Here is a 15,787-nt window from a genome sequence, read left to right as displayed (position 1 = left end):
TGTGATGAATCATACAGGTAGTCATGTCTGGCAGAGGGTGCTGAGCTAAGCTGTGCACAGTGTGGAGGTTCTTCCAACGGCTGCATTTCCATGGCTTGCCATAAAGGCCTGGGTTTCTCTAGAGGGAAGTAGATAATTATGTCATTAGTACTGCTGATAGCTGCACTCGCACATACCCTCTGCAGACTCAGTGGTACACCATGAAGAGAGTATTTCCCTTGGGGAAATAATTCTTAGACACTTTACTATTTCAGGAGTGCTGGAAGTGCTGTGTTAAACCTGTGTTTGAGCCAGACTGATGTGGGTTCTCTGACCTGATTTCTCACCTGTGTACACTGGTTATAAGTGGAAATAGGGAAGGCATGTAGTGGTGTGGGCAGATTGTATAACTGCTCTTTATGTTTATGAAGTTGAGATAGTATCAAGTTGTCATGTCAATAAACGCTGTAAGAATGAGTTAATTAAGTTTGATTACTGATGGGGTGTTAGCATGACCTGTAATACAAATATAAAACCTGGTTATGCTCAAGTCCTATTACTGATGTTTATTTTCTCTAAGGTGTGTTTTGACTGTGGAGCGAAGAACCCCAGCTGGGCAAGCATAACCTATGGAGTGTTTCTCTGCATTGACTGTTCAGGGACCCATCGATCACTTGGAGTTCATTTGAGTTTCATTCGGTAAGTGGTTGGTTTGTTTGTTTTGCAGTAAAAATTGCATCTTTTAATGTTTTGTTTGTTTGCTCAGATAGCTGCTCAGAGATGAAAACCCATTCTTCCCTCAGCTTCTGATTCAAACCCTGTAAATGTTTGTGTTTGCTTTGATGTATCTGATAGTTGCTTGGGAACTAGGTAGATAGGTAGGCTTCAGCGGGATTTGTAGTACCAATCACCTGTTCCCATTTTCTGCCTGTAGTGTGCATCTGTTGGCAGGGTTCTGTGTGCATTGAAGGGGATAAAAATGAAGAATGGAGTAAGTGTGTTGAAGTGTTTCATCATTCCTCCAGATAAAGACTGAGGCAAATTCTAGTTTATTAACTTCAACAGTGTTAGGTTTTAAGTAACTTTGCTTCCTGAAATAGTTCATTGTTGTGTCACCTGAGTGCTAGTCTCTTCCAACCAAAACAATTCTATTATTCTATGATTTTAGTACTTGGGCAGTCTACAGGGCCTGGAGCAGAGAAGGTGGTGTGGAGACCTCTTAGCAACCTTTCAGTATCTGAAGGGCCTGCAGAGAAGCTGGAGAGGTTCTCTTTGTTAGAAACTGCAGTGACAGGACAAGGAGTAATGGGTATAAATTGAAAGAGGGAAGTTTAGATATTAGGAAGTTTTTTAATGCAAGGTTGGTGAGACACTGGCACAGATTGCTCAGGAAGGTTGTGGATGTCCCAACCCTGGCAGTGTTGTCAAGGCCAGGCTGAATAAAGCCTTGAGCAATCTGGTCTGGTGGGAGGTGTCCCTGCCCAAGGCAGGAGGGGTTGGGACTAGATGATCTCTAAGGTCCATTCCAACCCCTTAAAGTGCTGTGATACTATGATGATCATGGCATTCTCATACCCCAGATTTTTGCTGTGCTATGACATTCGAATTGTCACTTTGTCATTATGTGTGATTGTCAAATGAAAATGTCTCTTATTAGTGCTTTCTGAAAAGCAAAAAAAAAAATGGAGAGATTTTAAATGGCTTTGGAGATAATATAAAAAATGTTTCTTTCTGTTTAGATCTACAGAACTGGATTCCAACTGGTCTTGGTTTCAGCTCAGATGCATGCAGGTTGGAGGAAATGCGAATGCTGTATGTACTCCTGAGTATTTGCTTCGCACATTGAAGCTTGTTAGGCCTGGAAGCTGTTGTCTGTCCTTATTGGCTGAAGTGTTCTTCTGTGAGGGTGGTGAGACACTGGCACAGGTTGCCCATGGAGGTGTGGATGACCCAACACTGGCAGATTTCAAAGCCAGATTGGATGAGGCCTGGACCAACCTGGTCTGGTGGGAGGTGTCCCTGCCCAAGGCAGGAGGGGGTGGGACTAGATGATCTCTAAGGTCCATTCCAACCCCTTAAAGTGCTGTGATACTATGATGATCATGGCATTCTCATACCCCAGATTTTTGCTGTGCTATGACATTCGAATTGTCACTTTGTCATTATGTGTGATTGTCAAATGAAAATGTCTCTTATTAGTGCTTTCTGAAAAGCAAAAAAAAAAATGGAGAGATTTTAAATGGCTTTGGAGATAATATAAAAAATGTTTCTTTCTGTTTAGATCTACAGAACTGGATTCCAACTGGTCTTGGTTTCAGCTCAGATGCATGCAGGTTGGAGGAAATGCGAATGCTGTATGTACTCCTGAGTATTTGCTTCGCACATTGAAGCTTGTTAGGCCTGGAAGCTGTTGTCTGTCCTTATTGGCTCATCTTGGAGGTGTTTTTATTTTTCCAGTGTATTTTCTTCCTTGCAGCCTCCATACCCTCATTTTTTAAGAATTCCTTTGCATGCTGATTTCATCCTCTCTGCTTTTTGCAACTTTTCCATCTTGGGTTAATCTGCAAATGTTTTCTTTATTTCCTACAAGTCATTAGTGAAAGTCACTGAAAAGGCCAGATCAGATTCCTGGTCAGTATGTATCTAACTTAACAAATGCTGAAAGATGGTTTTCCAACAGCTTGGAAACCTAACCTAGGGCACCTGCCTCTGACTGTGTTTCCTTACGTGACTTATGAAAACACCAATGCCAAAAATCATCATGGCACTGTCAGTAGTCACTCAGAAGTCAAGATCTGACTTAGACCTGAGGTACAGCTCAAGTCAGACATGCTGCACCGTCAGAGAGGAAATAGTAGTGTTGCTTGTTTTAAGATCCTAAGCTTGAATAAAATTTTCCATTTATATATTTTATATAAAAACACAAGTGTGTAAATACATATAGGTACATATATGTGTGCATACACATACTTTTCTTTTGAAGGAAAACAATTTTTATATAGTAATTTTGATGCTATTGAACATACAGTGTTCTGAAGGTTCAGTATCTCTCTATATCTGTATGTTCTATTTCTTTAACCTGATAGAGTTGAAGGCAAGCAATGCCTTTTAAATTACTAGCAAAGTCCTGTGATTCACAGGTATTGGCAATCAATTTTACCTCTTCCTTTCACCTAATCATTTCAGAACTAGTATTCTTCATACATGATGGAAGCTTCATTCATGTATGTTTTTAAAGCATCCCACTAATGTATTTAGTTTTTTCTGCTGTTCTACTTACATGTAAAGAGGTTGCCAGAGTGGAGTTTTCTTTGTACTTAGACTTCATCATTTTAAAGATCAGATTCAGGTAGAGGTGCAGAGTATTTTGGCACATTGCAATATATTTTTATGTTAAATGGTGTTAGTTTTCCAACCTGTTTCTCATCACATTTTCTATGTTCTGCTTCACAGTCTGCTTTTTTCCATCAACATGGATGCACAACAAATGATACCAATGCCAAGTATAACAGTCGTGGTGCTCAGCTGTACAAGGAGAAGATCAAATCTCTTGCAACACAGGCCACAAGAAAACACGGTACTGATGTGAGTAGTGCATGTCCAGTGGCATTGAGATTGCTGAAAAACTTAATCTTCTCTCCCCCTAGAGTTATTTTATGTTTTTGATTAGTAATGCAAGAGATTATCTGTCTTCAGGAGATGCTGATACACACTGCAGTGAGTAGGAACGTTGGGGAGTAAACTTTGTAGCTTACCTGGAGTAGAGAGGTAGAGCTCAGCTGAGTATTTCAGGATCATTTCTGATCAAAATCAAAGCATTAATTTTAACATTTGCAGTAAAATCAAAGCATTAATTTTAGCATTTGCAGTAACTTATAGGAGTTCACGCAGAAACCTCAAGTATTCTTCAAAATGGAAACCTCCTTGTTTGCAGGTGTTCTCCAAAATTACATTAGTGGTATTGCATAACAAAAATGTGGTCACCTTTTCATGAACTATAGAGTGTGGTTATTTTTGCTTCTCTGAAACTGAATTATTCTTGAGAAGTACAGCAGGTAAAATTCTAAAAGTTCTAATAGAATTGACTACAAAATATCTGTGATTTAAGTTGGGATTTGTTTTGAACGTTTGCAGGTGTTCTCCAAAATTACATTAGTGGTATTGCATAACAAAAATGTGGTCACCTTTTCATGAACTATAGAGTGTGGTTATTTTTGCTTCTCTGAAACTGAATTATTCTTGAGAAGTACAGCAGGTAAAATTCTAAAAGTTCTAATAGAATTGACTACAAAATATCTGTGATTTAAGTTGGGATTTGTTTTGAACAAATGAATTCTTTTTTTTTCCCTTTTTAAAAATAGTATCTGAAAAATTAGCAAGTTATGTATGTCCTGAACTTGCTGTTCTTTAAAATTCAGCATTAAAAATGATTAAATAATTCATGCCTGCTGTCAGAATGTTGTTAGGTTGCAGAGAAGAAGTTACTAGCAAAGGCTGCAGAATTGGTTCACTGAGGTATTAAGTGTTTGACAACAGTTCTCTTCTGCATACACATTAAGCATGTTTTGATCGTTTAATTGGGATTGTTAAGTTCATGACTGATTAATTTGAAGCTGATCAGATGAGTGGAACTTAAAAGCAAGAAAGCTTGGGGGTTTTCCTTTATTTGCGCATCAAATAGCTTGAAATTTAATGGGTTATAATAATTCTGCATTATTCATGCTATGGATAATATAGTTCACATCACCAACTTTAGAGAATATTTCTTTCGACTTACTAAACAGCTTTAGATGTAAAATATGTTCAAGTAAATATAATATCCCATATGTATTTAAGTTGATTGTATGTTCCCCAAATGAGTCTTTGAGGATCTGTGATTATCTTGCTTCAATTGCAGATTCCATCCAATTGTATGATATTAATTATGTACTTCTTATTTTAAAATTTTAGTAAATAGATATGTAACTTACAGACAGAGTCAGTTGTTGAGGAGAAGGTATAGTTGTTGCATACTCAGTAACCTTTCTGGCAGAGGCCATGATTTTTGCACATAGTAAGAAAAGCCATGAGAAATTATTTGCCTGTGAGTAATCTTGGATTACTCAAAGGCAGATCAGAGGTTATAGTCCTGTCCTGCACAGTGCTAGGAATGGTCCATGGCACTGAGGCCTCCAGCGTGCCCTGAGATCAGGGATTGCTCAAAGCTGGGACACAAGGAACACATGAAATATGTATGAATTTAATAAAACAAGGAATGTCATGTATCGAAGCTTGAATAAATTTGTAAGAAAAAATTATGTACCATGAAAAAACCCAATAGATTGTTAACCTTAAAACAAAAGTAGTTTTAAGATCAATGCATTTGGAAAAAAAATGTATTAATGCAATTGTCCTATAAAATTCTGTCCTTTAATTTCAGCTGTGGACAGATGGATGTGGAATGCCACCTGCATCACCTCAAAGCAAAGAGGAGGAAGAAGACTTCTTCGCATCCCATGTTTCTGCCAAGGTGCACATTACCTATATTTAATCCTGATTTGCTTTCTAAACACTTTGGTTAACTCTGTGCTTTATAGTGAAGATCAAACCCTAAAAGAAAAGTTGATAAAGAATAGGTAAGTCAGTGAGTTAACATTTATCTGCTTTTCCTTTTATGGATCTCAGAGATCTTCCTGGATGTGAGCCACATTCTGAGATAATAATTTAGAATGACCCAAATAGTAGCTAAATGTGGAATGAAACTATATTTTTTGTAGGTATATAATTCCACTTGGACTCACAATGCCTTGCTTGGAAGTGCTCTGATTTAAATATGCTATGTGATACCATTGATTTTTAATCAGTAAAATACAAGTTTTTAAAAGTGTAAAGCAGAAGCCTTTTTCTTTCTCCAAAATACTTAGATCCTCTTTGCAAATGTTAAAGTAACTTCCTGAAGGCTGTTGCTACTGTTGGTTTTTGTTTATTTGATCCTGCCTGCTTAAGGTGATAGATGCTCTGTTTATTTTTCAGATAAATGTTTCAGAGACTCAAAACTGTGTTTGGAATTCGAAAAATGCCAGTAAAAACAAGCTCAGCAATTTTGATCTTCAGCTTAGAGCAATTAAGTTAATACTACACCTAGTATTCCTAAATATTGCAACACCATTAAGTGTTCTAGTACAGTTGCTTTCTAGTACAGTGGCAGTCTATGAACACCTAAAACACAAGTGTGCCATGAACTTGATACTGTTATGATCTGGTCACAAACCTGCCTGTTGAGGAGAGGGTGTGTGAGGGGAGTGGGTGGACTCACCAGGGAAACTTGGGAGGACTCCTCACCACCAAAAATTAAGGGTTAGAAAAGTGCAAGAGCCTCAAGTGGGGAGAAGACTTGGGGATCACATGTAAATCAGTGACCCAGTAGACAGTAAATAAATCTAAAGCATAATTAAAATATTGGAGGTTTTTTTGGGTGGAAAACATGTTGAAATGCCTGAGAGGTGAAATAAAGGTGTTAAGGAGTGGATTGAAACCAGCTTGTTTTTATAAAGGTTAGCATTTATTGTAATGTTAATAACTGCCCTTTTGACTACAGGTTTTAATCCTAAAAGCTGTAATCATAAGAATCCAATATTAACCTAGTAGTGGTGCTTAGGCAGTCTGAACTCAGTGCTCCTGTTTATTTGCTGGATTCTATTTTTTGTGCACTTCTAATTTTTGTTATTTTTTTCAAGGCAAAGAATACAGAGTGGATGTTACCAGAGCCAGTTTCTCTCCAGCAGAAAACTTCAGAAAACATTCTAGATTCCTGTGAAAGTATGACTGATTCTTTGTTAACAATAAGTTGCATTTTTCTGGTAGTCTCTTTGTTTAGGCTCTTTTACCCTACCTTAGTAGTTAACTAACCTAAGCATGCTAATAACACAAGAATTTTGGAGGGGAAGGATTTTTAAGAGGGTTATGCTTGAATGTGTGGGACTGCATGTTCATTTAAAAATGTTTACTAGAAGTCCAAATTATAATTTGATTCGGTAGGGTTCAGATGAAATGTCTGGGTGTCTGCTGCTCTTCTGGGAACTGGTAAAGCTGTGATAGAAGTAACACGTTACACTGTATCTGTCAAGCAGTACCCTGAGTACGCTGAGGTTGTGTTTTGGTACTTAATGCATTCTAAAAAACCTTCTGATGTTCTTACCCTTGTTATTTATCATGTTTTAGGACCAGAACATGGACCAAGTGTGGATTGCCTTAGCACATCACCGCAACCTGCATTAGGTAATGAGTGCAAGCAGCAGAAGAGAGCAGCAAGTGTAGTACTTCAATACCCATTTGTACAGAGAATGTGTGACTAGGAAGAGACATGGAATTCTTACTTCAGTATCACTGTGCATGAGTTAATTGAAACACCTGAATTTGTGTTGCAATTTTTTCTCTTAAACAGCTTAGTCCTTCTAAGAAATTCATTTTGGTCAGTGTTGCTCTGGTGTTAGCTCTCCTGTCTTAGCTGACCTGATGAATTTCAGTGCTGCAGGTATCACACTCATTAGTGTTTTACACCTCCTGTTACACTGCTTTGAGTTCTGCACTTAAGGCACACACATGGAACAGAGGCTTGTGCTGTGTTTAATGACCTGTTATTGATGTTAAGCAAACACACGATGTACTAATAGGTCAGTTTTTCTCTCTGGACAGTTTTTGTTCCCTTTTCAGAAAACTGAACAGAGAATTATAGACTGAAAAATTCTTGTATTGATAATGGTGTCTGGGACTCACTCACTATCCTAGGCAGGTATTGTCTTAGCTGTTTTTTTTTTCACTTGACTGGGTTTAGGTCTCCAGGTGGAGACTGGGAAAAATAGTTAATTGCATACACTTCCTGGTTTTCTCATTTAAAAAGTGCTTTTTTTGGTTTTGCACATCACAAGTGATGTGAAGAATCTCTGTTATGTGTATGCTCATTTCCACGTAAATTTCAGCTCAAACCATTTTTTATGTGTGTACAAACGTTCCATAGGAGCTGTTGATTAAAAACTTTTGATTGTTGGAGACACCTTGGCTCAGGTTAGCTGTCAAGAAGGCCAATAAAGTGCCTTTCAGAATGTATGGAGTCCTGTTAGGGTCTCAGTAAGAATATCAAGATTTGAAGACTGTGTGCAGAGCAGAATGTATGTTCATTTCTGTGTTTCAAAATTAATGCAAAGCATTAAGATTGGATCTTTCAAACTTCATGGATAAACCTGGACTCCCAATATTTTATTTGTGCAGTTGAACAAAGCTTTTCAGTCTAGTGATAGAGTATGTTGTCACATCTGGTAATGCTTGTGATGGTTTTTATGATGATACAGGTATGTTTTGTGTGTATCACTGGTGAGTTTAAATATAGCCAATATCATTTTATCCAGGAAAAATTCATCTTCAAAGTGATACGAGGTCAGGTGGACCTCTGGTCTGATTTAGAATAGCAAGTCCTGCATTCTTGTTCAGTTGACCAGCAGGTGTCTGCAACTGAAATCAAACTGTAAGTTTATTCCTATTGCATATTTGCAGGAAGCAGTTCCCCACATTACTCACATCTCTGTTCCCTCTAACTCAGTTTAGCATCACAGTAGAAACTAATACTTCAAGGCATTAAAGTAAATGGCAAAAACTATTTTGAGGCCGATATTGTGGAAATTTTCTTCTGCAGTTCTGGCATTAACAAAATTGTATGTCAAGTAATGTTTATTTAATCCTTGCAGAGAACACCACCTTCATAAAAAGGAAGCCAAATCAACCTAAGAAGGGGGTAAGTGTATATAAACAATGAGTATTTTTAACTGCATTATAGATCTGTGGAAATAGATTACAGTATGGAAATGTATTGTGTAAGTTAGCACTGAACAGTACTTGTGCTGGTAACAATTTATGCTACAGAGCCAGTAAAATGGAGTTGGAAACAGTTTCTTTATCAAAACAGCCAATGGTCTGTTTGAAAATGGATTATTGTCAAGCAAATTTGTCTGACAGGATACTGTTATTATCTGGCAGAGGCTTCAGCTCTGTGGGTCATTTTCTAACCTCAGATAAATTGTATTTACATGTATATATAGCTCACTGTCTACACTTTCACGCCTATATCTGAGTGTCACTCTGTGCTGTCTGGACCTGAACAGCAGGTGATATTTTTTCCAAAAAATGAGGAAAACAAAAATGTCAAAGCATATATTGATATCTACATCTGTATCCCAATTCACTTCTTCTCACAGCCATTGTCCCTGCAACTCTTCTCATGTCCTGTAGCCTTTCTTCTCACTTGCTGGTAGTTGCTTACAGGGCTCCTTCGGGCTTTCCCCTGAAGTAGTTGGCACTGAGATCTTTTTGTAGCAAAGCCTGAAAATGGAGAGAGTTTCAGTAGCACTTTTGAGTGGCTAAATATGCATTTGTGGCATAATCTGTCAATGCAAGATGAGTTTGAGACATTCAGATCTGTATTTCTGGAGCAGTCCTCACTGCACACCACACACCAGTATGGAGGGATACAGATAAGTGGGGGAGAGAGAGTGTGAGTGAGAGATATCAGTTATAAGTAACTTGCAGCTGCATTCAATTCAAGATAGTTTAAAGATAGTTCATAGACTTCCTTCTGGATGGGGTATTAGCGCTTTCTTAGGCATCTGGTCTCTGTAAGGAGGGCATGAGGAGAGTATCTTAGAATGATGGTTCAAGGAACATGAAATCTGAGGAAGACAGCTCAAGTTAGCTAGGAAAATGTAGGTTTTGAATGAATGGGTCTTGTGACTTAAGGAAATACCCTTAATATTATAGGGTATTTGGGTTACAGTGTGATACAGGGAGTCACTCCTTTTATGGCTGGGCTATTGAATGACAAAGGATTTTGAAGGTTTATTGGAACAGATTAATTTAGACTACATCCTATGTTTTTGTGCTCCCACAAGAGGGCCCTAACACATGGAGGAGTTTTTTATTCTGAGTGGTTTATTCAGGTATGTTTCCTTACAGTGAGAACATAAGTGGGTTCACAGAGGCACTTGCAGTTTGTGAACTGTAGTGTCAGAGCCTGAAGTATATGCACATAGGTTGGAGCTTTTACATGAAGGCTTTAAAGGTTAGGATAAATGCATTTTGAAATTGCAGTGCTGCTGGAGGGGAATTAAATACATGGGAGACTGAGCAGCAGTTTGAGTGCTGTGCCACCATCTGAATCAGCAACACTGTGTCCATGTTTGTAGTATTAAGTGGGTTTTAAACCTATTAATCAGAAGGAAAGAATCTGTAACTCTATTCTGAAGTAATATGAACTAAAAATAGAATTATTTTAAAGGAACAAGTCCAAAACTAGAATCAATCAGCTGATGTATTTATCTCAAAAAGTGTACAAAGTTTTGTCATATGCAAAGGCTATATACACATGCATATGCACAAAGCTTGTATATTGCTCTTGTGTCACAAATCAGTAAATACCTGTGTGGATGTTTATTAGAAGTAGGACCAAATCTCAAGTTAACACCCTAGCACTGGCCAGTGAGAATTAATTCAGGAATCTTTGCCACTGCTAAATGTAAATTGCGAATTAAGTGAATGAGCACCAAATGGTTCTGGAGCAAGAAATTTTGTTATTCCTATACAACAAAAGAAACCAAATTTGTGCTATATATTCCAGCATTTCTTTGAGCTTACCAACCTCTGAACAATTAAACTGTGATGGTTTCATTACTCTGTGATTCTTGACTGCAGCGCTAAGTTTGTAAGAGAGAGTGGGAGCAGCATGTTGAGGATCAAAACATGAAAAAAAGTATTTGCTCCATATTTTTATTGCTGTCTGTGAATGCTGTTCAGTCAGTTGAGGTTATCATCTCAGTTATAATGTTGGGCTTTTGGTTTATGTTTTTCAATAATTTCAGCTGGGTGCCAAAAAAGGTGGTTTGGGGGCCCAAAAAGTGAGCAGCCAAAGCTTTAATGAGATTGAAAAACAAGCACAAGCTGTAGATAAAATGAAGGAACAAGAGGATCTTCATGGCAGTAAGAAAACCGAGAAGGAAGAACCACTGTAAGTATGAATTAAATACACAATGGTAAATCATGAAGCTTAATTTGATGAGGTACTTGACAATATTTTAAATACTACTATAGATTAGCTTATGCAAATAAAACTTCAGTTCTTAAACTAAACAACAGATGTGGATGAGGCAAACAGTACTTCCCTCATTGCCTTTTTTTGCCATTAAGTGTATGTTTTTAAAGTTGATGATTTACTGAGGAAATAGCCCAGTGCTATCCTTAAAAATAGCCCTAGTGTTCTTCTTATTTAACAGAGAAAATAGACAGTCTACTGATACATATGAATGACATTCAAACTAGGTCTAAAATATGTTAAATTTAAGTATTACCACAGAAGACCTCTTGAATTTTTTTTACCCCATGCTAGTTACCCAGTTTGTTTTGGTTTGGTGTAGTGAAGTTCATCTTATTTAAACCAATCTTTCTAAGAGCATAGGGAATATTTGGCTTAACTTGTACCTGTTGGGTAAGAGCAGGGGTTAGTTTCAAGTATAGCTAGAATTGCCTGTTTAAGTTTCAGTTGTTTCATACTGGAACTGCCTTCATTTTCACCAAACCCCTTTGATATTTTTGCCTGAGGCCTCAACTCCATTAGTCCTCCTTAATTAATGAATACTCAACCCTGAAGCTCAGAAAAGTGAGTACAAACATGAGCTGTGCACAGACACTTCAGTTTATGGATCCAATCCCAGTGAAGGCAAAACTGTTTCCCTTGAGATTAATTTTTGGGAATTTTGACTGTAGATGGCAGCATACACCAAAGTGACAGAAGAGTGAATATTTCCAAAATTGCATTTGCTTCCAGCTAATTTGTGTGGTGGTTTTAATTTTAAAAGCTCGAGTAATGAGCTTTAGTAAATTAATTCAGCGTGATTTTCTTATATGGTGGGAATGGAAGTGATGGTAGCCTGGTACTTAGAAGGAGAAAGAGTTCTGAGACTTAAAACTTTAAATCTGACTTTATAATTGGTACACAGTCTCATTGTTTTCTGCTGTGCACTGACAAGAGAATAGATAACTGAAATTACTTTAAAAAAATAATTAGTATCTCTGTTTTAATCAGCAGCAAATAAGATTCTTTATGTTCATAAAACAGATTCCATAAGAAGGGCTGCCAATCTTTCTGCTTAAATTGCTGGGTTGATTTTATCCGTTGCAGTTTCAAGTTGAATTTAGAGAACATTTTCAATTTCCTGTGTAACAGTTGATTCTCTGAATTGACTTAAAACATCCCTGAATATACTTTGTTCTGAAGAAGTGTTTTTCTGATTTTGTTGGTTTCAAAAGTCATTCCACAGGTGCATCCTGGTTTGTATCTGACTCATATTGTTATAAGCACGTGAACCTAAGGTGTAAGGGTTTTTTAATTCTGACTCCAAGTCCTCTAAAAGCCCCAGTCAAAGGATACTGAGTCATCATAGGATTGAGGTGGCTCTCCTGCTTTTTGAAATGCCTCATCAGTAGAGGGGTAATGACCTGTTCTTTATAGCAGTCTGGGACCTAGATCCCACGTCTGTGATGGAAGAAGACTGGAGACTGTGCCCTTTTCATTCCAACAGGTTCAGCCACACAGCTCCTGTCTTGCAGGAGATGCACTAACCAGCAGGGTAGGAACTTTGGTAGGGACATCTGGTACTCTGGCTTAAGTCAGTGTACATGGGACCAGAAAACAAGCTGGGAAGAACCTGTTCCAGTAGTCAAATAGTTAGGAGACATGCTGGAAGAAAATACTTTCTGGTCAAAAAATTGTTTTCTTGTCCTTCCTGCTTTTGTGCAAAATGGATGGAAAATTCCAAGGGATTTCAGGCTTAAGTACTTCCTTTCTGCTTGTAGCATGACAACTACCAGCAGCATCCTGAATCTTATTTACTTTTTTCTGATAGTGTTCATTTGGACTTTGTGTCAGTCAAGACATATGGATTAAAATATTGCTAAGTTGCTCATTAAAAACAATAAAATTTGTATCCCTTTTTACCTGGCAAATTAAATTTAAGCAGTCTTTCTCCAAAATCTCTGTCTCTGCTACACTGGTATTACTGGAAAATAGTTAAGGGATTAGCTATTAATTGGTAAGGGATGGAGACATAGCTGGGTCAAGCTGTGCCTGAAGGGAAGACTTTGCTAATCTAAGATAATGAATGCCACAGGACTGTAATATGTCAGAGTAGGATAATTTGAACAATTATGTGGTATCACATAGGATTAGGAGGAAGTGAGATTCGCATCTAATCACATCTAATCACATAGATTAGGACTGTAGGTGATGTAAAATTATGTCCTGAGCTTCAGCAGTAGCATGTTTCAAATTAGTTCTGAAAAAGACCACCTGCTCATATGCAGACTGAGGTACCATTTGAATTGTCCTCTCTCCTGGCTTTCTCCTATCCTTATAGTTGGAATTTATTCCTGTTAATAATATTTTCAGTAAACACAGAACATAGAAAATACAGTGCTAAGATATATATTGTTAATTTTCTGCCAATATTATTGGGTCGGGTGTTCAGTGTAGCATTTCACATTTATATGTTAACTCTATGTTCTGTTCTAGTGTATCATCTTTACGGTTGGCCTACAGAGATTTTGATATTAAAGCAAGAGAAGAAAGCTTAAATCTGTCTGGTAAGAAGAAAACTGAATTGGAGAGGCTTGGCATGGGCTTGGGCAGCAACAGGAGGTATGTGAAGTTCATAAACTGTATTTAAAATACTCTGTGGCCTTATGCAGTTATCCTTCATTTTACTCAGGAAATGGAAAAAAATCTACTAAAGCATGTTATGAAAACTTAATAGAATCTAGTATTTGTCAGATGGAAGGGGCAGGGTTGCTTCTGATAGATTTAAGATCTAACCTGCCAGACAGGAGTTAACCTAACTGTAGGGTGTCTGTAGTGTGTTTGCCTCCATTAGCTGACTGGGAGAAAGGTTGTCAGAATGTTTTTGGAGAGCAGTACCAGCCTAAATACAGTCTGTCTTTTACAAGCCCAAACTGAAAAACTCACATTGCTGTGTTTTCCAGCTGTCAGAATGGCCTGTGTGTTTAGATTTCCTGGCACTACTACTGAACTAGAGTTCAGTTTTCCAAGGCTTTTCTTTATTTTGTTCAATTCCTCCTTTCTCCTTAAGTGTTTGCATAGCTTGGGGTTTATCAGCAAGCGTCAGAATCTAGATTGGGGCTTTCATTTCTTACTCTTTAGGGTGTGAGCTTTGTCATCTCTTTACATACTTGTTTTCTTCCTGTCCCCAGTGGCATTTCTCACTCAGTCACCTCAGATATGCAAACAATAGAGCAGGAAGCACCTGCAGTTGCAAAGCCAAAGAAGAGCTACACAGATGATGTGGAAGACTCATATTTCTCTTCTAGTTCAAGGTATGGTATGAGCTTTTTATTTTGAAAGGGTGTAGAAGTATCTGCAAGGTACATAATCAAATAGGCCCAATATACTTGAAACCCAAGATCAAAACAGAGGACAGTTGAACCTGTGTACAGACCCAGCATATTTCCAGAGCACATCTGAATCAGAAAAGTCTTTATGGCAGATGTGTTTCTAATGGAAAGGAGTTAGCTTTTCTGAGGGAGAAGGTAGGCTAAATCATGTGTTTGCAGGTTTTACTTTGTCCAGGGTCTAGTCTCTACTTGCACAGACAATTGCCATATAAGCTTTCATATACTGTGTTCCAAGTCAAGTGAATTTTTTGTCAGAATGTCTTGTGTTCATTCTTTTTTCTTTCTTGCAGTCATGTCTTCAACTTTCAATTTAAACAAATGTTGAACTCTGGTATTAGATACACTACAGTTGCATCAGTCTTTTATCTGAACACATACCAAATGCAAAAACTTAAATCTTTCTAAGGTATTGTGTGTTGGATGTATTGTGTAGATGTCTGCAGTCTTATTTGGTAGACTTTTATGTACCTGAACATAAAATGTAAGCAAAAAATAATTGACGAATTTTTGACAGAGTATGAATGGGGAGGAAGAAGAAAAACAATTAGTCCTGCAGGCAGTAATTAAAATGAAACAGCTGTTTCTGAAGTGAGACAGAGACAAACAAGTGTTGCTTTTATAAACTACCTTTATTGGATCGGTGCCACAGAAACATGAAAAATTGTACCTGATTACTTGTAGACAGGCAAATAAAAACACAAAGGCTTTTGTGTCAGCACTTTGTAGTGCAATCACTAGCAGCAGAATGCAAATGTGGCACCAAGTAAAGTGGAAGCAGTCTTGTAAAATAAAATGCAGCATTTCAGTGCTTCCATGTTTGTTCCTTGAAAAAGAACTGTTACTGCTCTCAAATTATTCATAAGCCTACTAGCAGACAAAGGATAAATTATGGAAGAGGCTTTTAAATGGGTTTTGGTGCAATAATTAGAAGATAAATTGTAACCTAGCTGTTCCTTGCTCTTGTTGTTCTAGTTAGAACAATAGCAGAATCTAATTGGAGTTGGTGTACAAATTCATTCTCTTTAAACAAAGTATAAAGACTTGATTAGGTTTGTATGGTGGTTATTACTATCCTTTATTTCAAGCTATGACTTTGAAATAGAGGTAATTTTAGTATCATGTTAGTATATCACACTGTAGTATATATAGTATATATTATATGTTATAGTATATGCCCAGAAGCATATACAGGATATTAGAGTGCTGATAAGTATCTGTAAATTAAGCAAGTCTCAAGGTTTAGGTACGTAATTGAAGCCTCTGAAAATCCTTAGATGTTAATTTTTCTTTTTGTATCATTAATAAAATCTTCATTAATGTCACA

At 37.4% G+C, this 15,787-nt stretch overlaps 1 protein-coding gene across 1 annotated transcript in view; it reads left to right on the top strand.

Moving 5' to 3' along the window:
- Window positions 1-652: 652 nt before the first annotated feature.
- The window catches only part of ARFGAP3 (ADP-ribosylation factor GTPase activating protein 3), a 24,269-nt gene continuing 9,134 nt past the window's right edge, over window positions 653-15,787 (top strand). Inside the window, exons 1-10 of the mRNA XM_009077538.1 lie at window positions 653-678; window positions 2,261-2,333; window positions 3,433-3,564; window positions 5,399-5,488; window positions 6,702-6,777; window positions 7,180-7,236; window positions 8,700-8,746; window positions 10,863-11,008; window positions 13,568-13,693; window positions 14,263-14,385. Coding sequence (XP_009075786.1) covers window positions 2,307-2,333; window positions 3,433-3,564; window positions 5,399-5,488; window positions 6,702-6,777; window positions 7,180-7,236; window positions 8,700-8,746; window positions 10,863-11,008; window positions 13,568-13,693; window positions 14,263-14,385 — 824 coding nt within the window. The 5' untranslated portion in view covers window positions 653-678; window positions 2,261-2,306. The remainder of the gene's footprint in view (window positions 679-2,260; window positions 2,334-3,432; window positions 3,565-5,398; window positions 5,489-6,701; window positions 6,778-7,179; window positions 7,237-8,699; window positions 8,747-10,862; window positions 11,009-13,567; window positions 13,694-14,262; window positions 14,386-15,787) is intronic.

The sequence above is a fragment of the Acanthisitta chloris genome, unplaced genomic scaffold, assembly GCF_000695815.1.
Source record: "Acanthisitta chloris isolate BGI_N310 unplaced genomic scaffold, ASM69581v1 scaffold17286, whole genome shotgun sequence".
Lineage (NCBI taxonomy): Eukaryota > Metazoa > Chordata > Aves > Passeriformes > Acanthisittidae > Acanthisitta > Acanthisitta chloris.
The sequence above is the reverse complement of the archived record's forward strand: the minus strand, read 5'-3'. Positions and strand labels throughout refer to the sequence as shown.